General features: G+C 42.7%; 1 protein-coding gene across 1 annotated transcript; it reads right to left on the minus strand.

The window, feature by feature from the left end:
- Positions 1–460: 460 nt before the first annotated feature.
- On the minus strand, positions 461–6,713 carry LOC311131988 (AP-1 complex subunit sigma-1A-like). The gene is made up of 3 exons (XM_084165143.1): positions 6,487–6,713; positions 2,770–2,907; positions 461–618 (listed from the first exon to the last, which is right to left on the minus strand). The coding sequence occupies exons 1-3, from the start codon at positions 6,616–6,618 to the stop codon at positions 571–573; spliced, it is 318 nt and encodes a 105-aa protein (XP_084021269.1). The 5' UTR covers positions 6,619–6,713; the 3' UTR covers positions 461–570.
- Between the last annotated feature and the right edge of the window lie 5,963 nt (positions 6,714–12,676).

Raw genomic sequence — 12,676 nt, forward strand, 5'->3', positions numbered from 1 at the left:
AAATACTTAAAGCTGAGCTTGATTGAGCGTCCTGGCAGAACGGAACCAATAGAATGGCCTCCCTGCAGGCTAAAGCAAACGCTAGAAGTACTTGAACAATTTCAGATAGTATTTGAACCCAAGTCTGGGTCATACAACAGTAGTAGTAGCTAAATCATTCGGCCAAAAGTGGCACCATTTTCACAGAGCTAATATAAATAGGGTGTGGATCATCATGATAATATACAACAATGTCAGCAATGTCTTGAATTCAGTACCAGAATGTCAATGTGTGAATCTCAATTGACACCCTATTTTACCTAAAAAAGGATGCACTTCTTTTGGCCAGAGCCCTAGAGTACTATGTGGGAATAGAGTGCCACTTGACACAGCCTTAGATAACAGCTTCCATTCCAGCCCTTACTCCCTCCCAGCCACCCCCCCCAAACCCCCTCCATTCACCCTCCACCCAACACACACACACACGTCAAACCCCCTTTCCTCCACCCTGTTGCACATGTAACCCAAAGTCCTCTGTCTCTTCGTCTGTCGCCTGATAAAAAGTGCTGGGATCAGAGTACCCTGCTGTCACTACGCCAGGCCCATCTCCTCTAGAACACTTCTTGGAGACTCGTCCTCCTGTAGGGGGAGACGGGGAACAGATGGCTCAGAATAAATGGTGACAAATAAAACTACATCATTCATAGTGATGTTAGGTAAAGTCATAAGGCCCGATTCAGACTTGATATAAGTAGACTCAACGTGGACTTAAGTCAATAAAACATGGACTTAAGTCTGTGTTAAATCAATAATATAATAATAATAAGCCATTTATCCAAAGCGACTTACAGTCATGTGCGCATACATTTTTACGTATGGCAAATCAACTCATCTCAAGCCTGAATAGGGCACATAGTGAGGTAGAGAGATACCCTGAAGGAGGTCAACAGACCGAAACGTTGGTAGTAAATAGATCCATCAAATTGTTCAAAGTATCAAGAATACCAGTGTGCTGGAGTTTTTCCTTCTTTTTAATTAGAGAGATCACTCCTATCATGTACAGTGAGGGAAAAATGTATTTGATCCCCTGCTGATTTTGTACGTTTGCCCACTGACAAAGAAATGATCAGTCTATAATTTTAATGGTAGGTTTATTTGAATAGTGAGAGACAGAATATCAACAACAAAAATCCAGAAAAACGCATGTCAAAAATGTTATAAATTGATTTGCATTTTAAATGAAGGAAATAAGTATTTGACCCCCTCTCAATCAGAAAGATTTCTGGCTCCCAGGTGTCTTTTATACAGGTAACGAGCTGAGATTAGGAGTGCTCCTAATCTCAGTTTGTTACCTGTATAAAAGACACCTGTCCACAGAAGCAATCAATCAATCAGATTCCAAACTCTCTACCATGGCCAAGACCAAAGAGCGCTCCAAGGATGTCAGGGACAAGATTGTAGACCTACACAAGGCTGGAATGGGCTACAAGACCATCGCCAAGCAGCTTGGTGAGAAGGTGACAACAGTTGGTGCGATTATTCGCAAATGGAAGAAACACAAAAGCACTGTCAATCTCCCTCGGCCTGGGGCTCCATGCAAGATCTCACCTCGTGGAGTTGCAATGATCATGAGATCGTTGAGGAATCAGCCCAGAACTACACGGGAGGATCTTGTCAATGATCTCAAGGCAGCTGGGACCATAGTCAACAAGAAAACAATTGGTAACACACTACGCCGTGAAGGACTGAAATCCTGCAGCGCCCGCAAGGTCCCCCTGCTCAAGAAAGCACATATACAGGCCCATCTGAAGTTTGCCAATGAACATCTGAATGATTCAGAGGAGAACTGGGTGAAAGTGTTGTGGTCAGATGAGACCAAAATCGAGCTCTTTGGCATCAACTCAACTCGCCGTGTTTGGAAGAGGAGGAATGCTGCCTATGACCCCAAGAACACCATCCCCACCGTCAAACATGGAGGTGGAAACATTATGCTTTGGGGGTGTTTTTCTTCTAAGAGGACAGGACAACTTCACCGCATCAAAGGGACGATGGACGTGGCCATGTACTGTCAAATCTTGGGTGAGAACCTCCTTCCCTCAGCCAGGGCATTGAAAATGGGGCGTGGATGGGAATTCCAGCATGACAATGACCCAAAACACACGGCCAAGGCAACAAAGGAGTGGCTCAAGAAGAAGCACATTAAGGTCCTGGAGTGGCCTAGCCAGTCTCCAGACCTTAATCCCATAGAAAATCTGTGGAGGGAGCTTAAGGTTCGAGTTGCCAAACATCAGGCTCGAAACCTTAATGACTTGTAGAAGATCTGCAAAGAGGAGTGGGACAAAATCCCTCCTGAGATGTGTGCAAACCTGGTGGCCAACTACAAGAAACGTCTGACCTCTGTGATTGCCAACAAGTACTAAGTCATGTTTTGCAGAGGGGTCAAATACTTATTTCCCTAATTAAATTGCAAATCAATTTATACAATTTTTGACATGCGTGTTTCTGGATTTTTTTGTTGTTATTCTGTCTCTCACTGTTCAAATAAACCTACCATTAAAATTATAGACTGATCATGTCAGTGGGCAAACATACAAAATCAGCAGGGGATCAAATACTTTTTTCCCTCACTGTACATGAAGCCTAATTTTGACGTCTTTTTAAAAACAACTTATTCAGTAAATATCCTTTGCTATCGGTTTTTAAATATGTGATTTTGTTTGTATGTATTGTGTTTGCTGCTAGATGAATTGCCTCATTGAGGAATTAAAGTTTTCTAAATCTGAATCCTACCTCCTGTAGTAGGTCGGCCTGTTCGATGGCCTTGAGTACACTCTTCTTGGACGTGTCTTGGATCTCCCCCCCCATCAGAAACTCATCCAGTATAAAGTAGGCCTTCTCAAAGTTAAAGATGATGTCCAGCTCACATACCTGCCAGGGCACACACACAGAGTGGAATCAGAATCACCTTTATTCGCCAATTACATTTACATATACCAGGAATTTGACTTGGTGAAATGGTGCCAACATCAATAGACAAAATATAGACAGAGGAATTGACACAGTCTACATACAGTATATACAATATATACAGGAAACGTACACCAATTACACGATAGAAGAGTATAAGCAAAGCTAGGGAGCGGAGAGCAGTGTTTTCCACAAGCACATGGAGGAGCCAGCCAAATCGAAAAAGTAGCCAGCCAAGATCCCCTTGGCCGGGGGGGTGCGCGGGGGTTCTCCCAGGTTAAGATATTTTTGCAGAACAAGCCCTATTTTGGTGGCCTCTGGTACGTACATTCTAATGCTATATTGTATATTTTACCAGCAGCAATCAGGTATTAACACTGATCCAAAACATTTTTGCACTTCTACAGTGTTAAGTTTCATCAGCTGTTCTACAATATGATATAAAACATAGGAAAAACTACATTTTCACTGCACTGGGCCTTTAAAGAATCCTGTAAGAGTCTGCTGACTTTCACAGGCTTCAAGCTCCCTTTTAAGAGGCATTTTCTCAGCCATCTGCAATACAGGTATGACAGGTATGATTGTCTCCGGTAGCCTGTGAAAGCCAGCATGGATAGAATGCAATAATTGACTAATATTTGCCATATTCGAATAATTCTCATGCGCCAACGTATCACCACGGTCCGTGCATTGGTGAAACTAAAATAATTGGATGGTGAAAATTGCCAGCCAACCAGAAAAGCAAGACGAAGAAATTCAGGCATTCTTGAAATTCAGGACAATCCTTATCCTGCAAATAAACTATGTATATAGTAAAAAATAAATATTTTGCAAGCAGTAGGCATTTAGAATTAAATGTGGAGTGGAGCTGGATAGTTATACTCAACTTGAGTGGGATGAGTCACTGACATGATCTTCCTGTCCGATTTTGCGCCCCCTCGGTCTCATGCGGTGGGGAAGATCTTAGTGGGATATACTCCGCCTTGTTTCAGGGTAGTAAATTGGTGGTCTGTTCATATCCCTCTGGTGATGTGGGGGCTGTGCTCTGGCAAAGTGGGTGGGGTTATATCCTGTCTGGGGGTATCGTCGAACAGGGCCACAGTGTCCCACGACCCCTAGTCTATGTGCGGGGGGTCTAGGGTTAGTGTCATATCTGGTGTAATTCTCCTGTCTTATTTGGTGTCCTGTGTGATCTTAAGTATGCTCCCTCTAATTCTCCCATCTCTCTCACCCTCTCTACCCTCCAAGAGGACCTGAGCCCTAGGACCATGCCTCAGGACTACCTGGCCTGACGACTCCTGGCTATCCCCGTCACAGCTGGTTGTGCTGCTGATCCAGTTTCTGCTGTTCTGCCTGCGGCTATGGAACCCTGACCTGTTCACAAGACGTCCTACCTTATCCCGGACCTGCTGTTTCGACCCCCTCTCTCCCCCTCTCTACTGCACCTGCTGTCTCGACCTCTGAATGCTCGGCTATGAAAAGCCAACTGACATTTTCTCCTGAGGTGCTGACCTGTTGCACCATCTATAACCATGGTGATTATTACACAACATGCAACAATTTCAACGACTTTACTGAGTTACAGTTCATATAAGGAAATCAGTCAATTGAAATAAATTCATTAGGCCCATCCATGGGTGGGCCTGGGAGGGCATAGGCCCACCCACTGGGGAGCCAGGCCCAGGCAATCAGAATGAGTTTTTCCCCACAAAAAGGTCTTTATTACAGACAGAAATACTCCTCAGTTTCATCAGTTGTCCAGGTGGCTGGTCTCAGACAATCCTGCAGGCGAAGAACCCGGATGTGGAGGTCCTGGTCTGGCGTGGTTACACGTGGTCTGCGGTTGTAAGGCCGGTAAGTTGTACTGCCAAATTCTCTAAAACGACGTTGGAGGCGGCTTATAGTAGAATTCTCTGGCAACAGCTCTGGTGGACATTCCTGCAGACAGCATGTCAATTGCACGCGCCCTCAACTTCAGACATCTGTGGCATTGTGTTGTGTGACAAAACTGCACATTTTAGAGTGGCCTTTTATTGTCCCCAGCACAAGGTGCATCTGTGTAATGATCATGCTGTTTAATCAGCTTATTGATATTGCACAGGAGAAATGCTCACAAAAAAGGGATGTAAACAAATTTGTGCATAAAATTAGAGAGAAATAAGCTTTTTGTGCATAGGAACATTTCAGGGATCTTTTATTTTAGCTCATGAAAGATTGGACCAACACTTTACATGTTGCATTTATATTTTTGTTCATTATATGAACGTTTGAACACCTTGAAGAACGATCTGGCCTTAATGGACATGTACTCTTATAATCTCCATCCGGCACAGCCTGAAGAGGACTGGCCACTCCTCAGAGCCTGGTTCCGCTCTAGGTTTCTTCCTAGGTTCCTGCCTTTCCAGGGAGTATTTCCTAGCCACCATGCTTCTACATCTACATTTCTTGCTCTTTGGGGTTTTAGGCTGGGTTTCTGTATAAGCACTTTGTGACATCTGCTGATGTAAAAAGGGCTTTATAAATACATATGGTTGATTTGCTTGGTAAATGTATGTGCCAGCAAACAATAGGCTAAGTGGATTTCGAATCGTCGTTACCACACTACTATATGGGACATGCAAAATCATGCGTTCTCCCTCTGTGTAAAGAAATTCGACTGCAACCACAGCGCACACAACACACACACACACCCAGGTAACGAGATGCGGGACAGACAGCAGACTGTCAAACCAGCTGTGTTTCCCTGTCAGCACTCACTTTGTGACTGACAGGCGCCTGTCAATAGATTGCTAGAAGATCCATGTCGTTCATTCTAATGGTTGAGGGCTCGGCAGACTTTTTTCTGACTAGTGAATTGAAAAGTTGCCTAGTTAATTTATGTGGAAAAAGCAGCTGGCTGAAAATATGTCTAAACCAAATTGGCTGTATAGCCGACAGACGACACTGGTGGAAAATATGGAGAGTTGAATAGATCAACAGAGGGACAGTGAGCGGGAATAAACAGCATATGGTGCGAGTCATCGACTTACATGAAAATCCTTAGATTGTCCGGTAGTAATATAGAAGAGAGGCAGGGAGGATGAAATGGAAGAGAAGCAGGGAGGATGAAATGGAAGAGAAGCAGGGAGGGTGAAATGGAAGAGAAGCATGGAGGATGAAATGGAAGAGAAGCAGGGAGGATGAAATGGAAGAGAAGCAGGGAGGATGAAATGGAAGAGAAGCAGGGAGGATGAAATGGAAGAGAAGCAGGGAGGATGAAATGGAAGAGAAGCAGGGAGGATGAAATGGAAGAGAAGCAGGGAGGGTGAAATGGAAGAGAAGCAGGGAGGGTGAAATGGAAGAGAAGCAGGGAGGGTGAAATGGAAGAGAAGCAGGGAGGGTGAAATGGAAGAGAAGCAGGGAGGATGAAATGGAAAATATCTGATGAGATGAGAGTGGAGGTGAGAAATAAGCAGTTGGAGAGAGAGAATGAAGTTGGCTAAAGAGATAATGAAAGAGTTGGCTAGAGAAGTCAAATGAGAGAGAGAGCGAGAGACTCACACTGCCGAAGTACTTATCCAGTAGCTCTACGAAGCGGTGGATGACCTCTAGAGTGATGAGTTCGTTGTCCTGCTCCTCCACCGCACAGCAGAAATACAGACTGGCATACCTATAGAGCGCGCACGAACACATACACACCTTATTAGCGCAAACAGCATGCAGAGGCGGACTGGAAGGAAGGAACCCAGAAAACCTCACACAGTCTTTGGGTTATTGAGGTTCAACACACCCACACCTTCTTCATTGAGGTTCAGCTGAGAACTAAAAGTTCTGGGGGAATCCATGGAGCTCCAGCCAGTCAGTAACCCAGGGCCATGTTCAGTAGCCAAATGTTGTCAAACGTTGCAGATAGAAATGCCACGAATATAGCCAACATTTCTTAATCTACATGTCAGAGGGGCATGTTGTTCTACAAAGCATATTCTATCTGAACGTTCCAAAACGTTGCGTCCTACAACTAATAACTACTGAAAGATAAGCTATGCACTATACCATGTGTAAGTATGTGTGTTGTTTCCAAACGCCAGCCCCCCCCAAGTACCCCCAACAGTACATATTTTTGTTGTGGCCCCGGACAAGCTCACCTGATTCTACTTGTCAACTAATCATCAATCCCTTGACAAGTTGAATCAGGTGTTTTTGTCCGGGGCTACAAAGAAAATGTATGCTGTTGAGGGTACTCGAGGACCGGAGATGGGAAACACTGTATCAGAGCATTAGCGAAGTCAGTCAGCTCTTTGACTCTCACCTGGCCAGAAACAGGTATTGCACTACACTGCAGAGAGCACTGTTGAGAGTTTCCATCAGATTGACCTGTGTTTTCTGTTTCCCTCTACAGTGCCTTCAGAAAGTATTCATACCACTTAACTTATTTTCTTGTTACAGCCTGAATTCAAAATGGACTAAAATGAGAGAAAGAAACATCTCACCTATCTGCACTCAATACCCCATAATGACAAATTGAAAACAAGTTTAGACATTTTAGCAAATGTATTGAACATGAAATACATAAATATCTCATTTACATAAGTATTCACACCACTGCGTCAATAGATGTTAGAATCAACTTTGGCAGCGCTTACTGCTGTGAGTCATTCTGGGTAAATCTCTAAGAGCTTTGCACACCTGGATTGTACAATATCTGCCCGTTATTCTTCTCAAAATTCTTCAAGCTCTGTCAAATTGGTTGTTGATCATTGCTAGACAACCATTTTCAAGTCTTGTCATATATTTTCAAGCAGATTTAAGTCAACCCATAACATGATGCAGCCACCGCTATGCTTGAAAATATGGAGAGTTGTACTCAGTAATGTGTTGTATTGGATTTGCCCCAAACATAACACTTCGTATTGAGGACAAATAGGTAATTGCTTTGACAAATTTTTTGCAGTTTAACTTTATTGCTTCGTTACAAACAGGATGCATGTTTTGGAATATTTTTATTCTGTACAGGCTTCCTTCTTTTCACTCTATCATTTAGGTTAGTATTGTGGAGTAACTACAATGTTGTTGATCCATCCTCAGTTTTCTCCTATCACAGCCATTAAACTCTAACTCTTTTAAAAAGTCACCATTGGCCTCATGGTGAAATCCCTGAGCAGTTTCCTTCCTCTCCGGCAACAGAGTTAGGAAGGACACCTGTATCTTTTCAGTGACTGGTTTTATTGATACACCATCCAAAGTGTAATTAATAATGGTTTTTCTTTATTTTTTACTATTTTCTACATTGTAGAATAATAGTGAAAACATAAAAACTATGAAATAACACATATGGAATCATGTAGTCACCAAAAAAGTGTTAAACAAATCAAAATACATGTTATACTTGAGATTCTTCAAGTAGCCACCCTTTGCCTTGATGACAGCTTTGCACACTCTTGGCATTCTCTCAACTGGCTTCATGAGGTAGTCACCAGGAATGCATTTTAATTAACAGGTGTGCCTTGTTAAAAGTTAATTTGTGGAATTTCTTTCCTTCTTAATGCGTTTGAGCCAATCAGTTGTGTTGTGACAAGGTAGATTTGCTATACAGAAGATAGCCCTATTTGGTAAAAGACCAAGTCCATATTATGGCAAGAACAGCTCAAATAAGCAAAGAGAAACGACAGTCCATAATTACTTTAAGACATGAAGGTCAGTCAATCCGGAAAATGTCAACAACTCTGAAAGTTTCTTCAAGTACAGTCGCAAAAACCATCGAGTTCAATGATGAAACTGGCTCTCATGAGGCCCGCCACAGGAAAAGAAGTCCCAGAGTCACCTCTGCTGCAGAGGATACGTTTATTAGAGTTACCAACCTCAGAAATTGCAGCCCAAATAAATGCTTCACAGAGTTCAAGTAACAGACACATCTCAACATCAACTGTTCAGAGGAGACTGCGTGAATCATGCCTTCATGATCCAATTGCTGCAAAGAAACCACTACTAAAGGACACCAATAAGAAGAAGAGACTTGCTTGGGCCAAGAAACATGAGTAATGGAGATTAGAATGGTGGAAATCTGTCCTTTGGTCTGATGAGTCCAAATTTGAGATTTTTGGTTCCAATTGCCGTGTCTTTGTGAGACGTAGAGTAGGTGAATGGATGATCTCTGCAAGTGTGGTTCCCCCCGTGAAGCTTGGAGGAGGAGGTGTGATGTTGTGGGGGTGCATTGCTGGTGACACTGTCTGTGATTTTTTTAGAATTCAAGGCACACTTAAACAGCATGGCTACCACAGCATTCTGCAGATATACACCATCCCATCTTGTTTGCGCTTAGTGGGACTATCATTTGTTTTTCAACAGGACAATGACCCAACACACCTCCAGGCTGTGTAAGGGCTATTTGACGAAGAAGGAGAGTGATGAAGTGCTGCATCAGATGACCTGGCCTCCACAATCACCCGACCTCAACCCAATTGAGAAGTTTTGGGATGATTTGGACTGCAGAGTGAAGGAAAAGCAGCCAACAAGTGCTCAGCATATGAGGGAACTCCTTCAAGACTGTTGGAAAAGCATTCCAGGTGAAGCTGGTTGAGAGAATGCCAAGAGTGTGCAAAGCTGTCATCAAGGCAAAGGGTGGCTACTTTGAAGAATCTAAACATAAAATATATTTAGATTTGTTTAACACTTTTTTGGTTACTACATGATTCCATATGTGTTAGTTCGTAGTTTTGATGTCTTCACTATTATTCTAATATGTAGAAAATAGTAAAAAAATACAGACAAACCCTTGAATGGGTAGGTGTGTCCAAACTTTTCACTAGTACGGTACTTCAATACATTTTTTCAGCTGGAACCGAGGGACCTTAAGACGAGTCTTGTGAGGTCTGTGGGCATTCTAGAGCAAAACAACCGACGTGTTTGTGAGTGTCTCACATTTCCACAGAGGGTTCATATTAGTGTGTAGCCAAAACTGTTCGGACGCTACAGACAGAAGTTGGTAGATCGGCTGTACCAACTTCAGACGAGTCCCAAGACGCTTGTGGGGGTCGAAGAGGAAAACGGAGAACACTATCATGTTCGTGAGTCTCATCTTTCCATCCGTTCGGATGCTACAGACGATTTTGTGAGAAGACCGATTTTCGGGATGTCTCATGGTCTGACAAACACTGCTCTAGCTCTGTCAACTTTCACCGCAGATGCGGAAGTGCGACCTCGGATTATGTGGTAGAATCCACTTTGACATTAATGGGGTATTGTGTGTAGGCCAGTGACAAAGAAACTCTTAATTGAATGCATTTTAAATTCAGGCTGTAACACAACAAAATGTGGAAAAAGTCAAGGGGTGGGAACACTTTCTGAAGGCAATGTATGTGGGCCGGCACCCGTTTCTCACTGGGCCATGGCTCCGGCGGACCTGCTCTGACTTGGGGCCAAGGCCAAGCCACTGGTAGTTTTCAGCTCGCATTTACATAAGAATGGCTAACTGTGAACTTTAACACCTTCTCACAAAGCAACTTGATGCAGAGGTTGTTGATTCTGCCCACCCCAAGTCTTTAGTGTCACACTCCTGATGGAAACAATTACACTAGAGCTTACATTAACACTAGGCTTGGGCGGTATCCATTTTGTCATACAGACCTCGTGCCATATCGGGATATTCGGTTATACCGGCACAGAACACAAGGGGCACTATTTTCTATCCCCACCGCTTCTGTAATCCAAAGGTTAGCAATGCTAACAGGTACATATAAAATCCCATAGAGAATGCTAACTAAGTGCTAATGAGCGTATTGCGAACATTTTATACAGTCTCTGACCTAAACCATTTTTAGGATGGACATCCTAGCTCATAAAGTTATACAATTAACTCAAAAATGCTACTCATAGTTTGCTGCACGCACAAAACAAATGTTAGACAGCAAGGCTCTTGATCCAGGAAGGGATTCTCTGCTGTTACAAAGCGAAGCTTGACTTTGGAAGAAGGTAACCACTTAGCTAGGTAGCTAACTAGCTACTAACTTAGCAAACCAAATGCGCAACTGCAGAGTATTAAGCACATTTTAGACAGTTAACTTAACAGTTATAAAAGATATCGAGCTGGCAAAAATTTAGTTGTGAATTCCATACTGTAACTAGATCACATGGCACGTGCTACACAACAGTGAGTGACTCACAAGGCTCCGGTCTCTTGTTGTTGTGTGCTTGTAAACAAATACCACGACTGGGGACTACCAATAAGCTTCATAATGAAATATTGTGACAGCTGAAATGAAGAACGCGATCTCCTTTATCTCCTAAACATATTGCACAAGTTGACTGCAGGTATTTACTTAAGTAGCAAAAAATATTCACATTTATTACAAAAATACGCCATCCCATCTGGTTTGGGCTTAGTGGGACTATTATTTGTTTTCAACAGGACAATGACCCAACACACCTCCAGGCTGTGTAAGGGCTATTTTACAAAGAAGAAGAGTGATGGAGTGCTGCATCAGATAACCTGGCCTCCACAATCCCCCGACCTTAACCCAATTGAGATGGTTTGGGATGAGATGGACTGCAGAGTAATAATATAATAATAATAATAATAATAATAATATGCCACTTAGCAGACGCTTTTATCCAAAGCGACTTACAGCCATGCGTGAATACATTTTTGTGTATGGGTGGTCCCGGGGATCGAACCCACTACCCTGGCATTACAAGCACCGTGCCCTACCAGCTGAGCTACAGAGGAAGGAAAAGCAGCCAACAAGTGCTCCGCATATGTGGGAACTCCTTCAAGACTGTTGGAAAAGCATTCCAGGTGAACCTGGCTGAGAGAATGCCAATTAAGTCTCTTCTTCTTATTGGTGTCCTTTAGTAGTAGTTTCTTTGCAGCAACTCGACCATGAAGGCCTGATTCACGCAGTCTCCTCTGAACAGATGATGTTGAGATGTGTCTGTTTCTTGAACTCTGTGAAGCATTTATTTGGGATGCAATTTCTGAGGCTGGTAACTCTAATGAACTTATCCTCTGCAGCAGAGGTAACTCTGGGTCTTCCATTCCTGTGGCGGTACTCATGAGAGCCATTTCCATCATAGCACTTGATGGTTTTTGCGACAGCACTTGAAGAAACTTTTCAGATTGACTGACCTTCATGTCTTAAAGTAATGATGGACTGTCGTTTCTCTTTGCTTATTTGAGCTGTTCTTGCCATAATATGGACTTGGTATTTTACCAAATCGGGCTATCTTCTGTATATCCCCCCCTACCTTGTCACAACACATCTGATTGGCTCAAACGCATTAAGGAAATAAATTCCACAAATTAACTTTTAACAAGGCACACCTGTTAATTTAAATGCATTCCAGGTGACTTCCTTATGAAACTGGTTGAGAGAATGCCAAGAGTGTGCTAAGCTGTCATCAAGGCAAAGGGTGGCTACTTTGAAGAATCTCAAATATAAAATATATTTCGATTTGTTTTACACTTTTTTGGTTACTACATGATTCCGTATGTGTTATTTCATAGTTGATGTCTTCACTATTATTCTACAATGTAGAAAATAGTAAAAAATAAAGAAAAACCCTGGAATGAGTAGGTGTGTCCAAACTTTTGACTGGTACTGTATATGGTAAGTCTATAGACTGACATTTCCTTCTATGGGAATCCACAGGTTAAAACATGCATGGGCATTCACAGTTAACACAACAAACATACCTTATTAAACAATTACTAGCTACATTTACATTTTCAAGAGCGGATAGACGCTCTTATCCAGAC

Source organism: Coregonus lavaretus (assembly GCF_964263955.1).
Source record: "Coregonus lavaretus genome assembly, chromosome: 7".
NCBI classification, from domain to species: Eukaryota; Metazoa; Chordata; class Actinopteri; order Salmoniformes; family Salmonidae; genus Coregonus; species Coregonus lavaretus.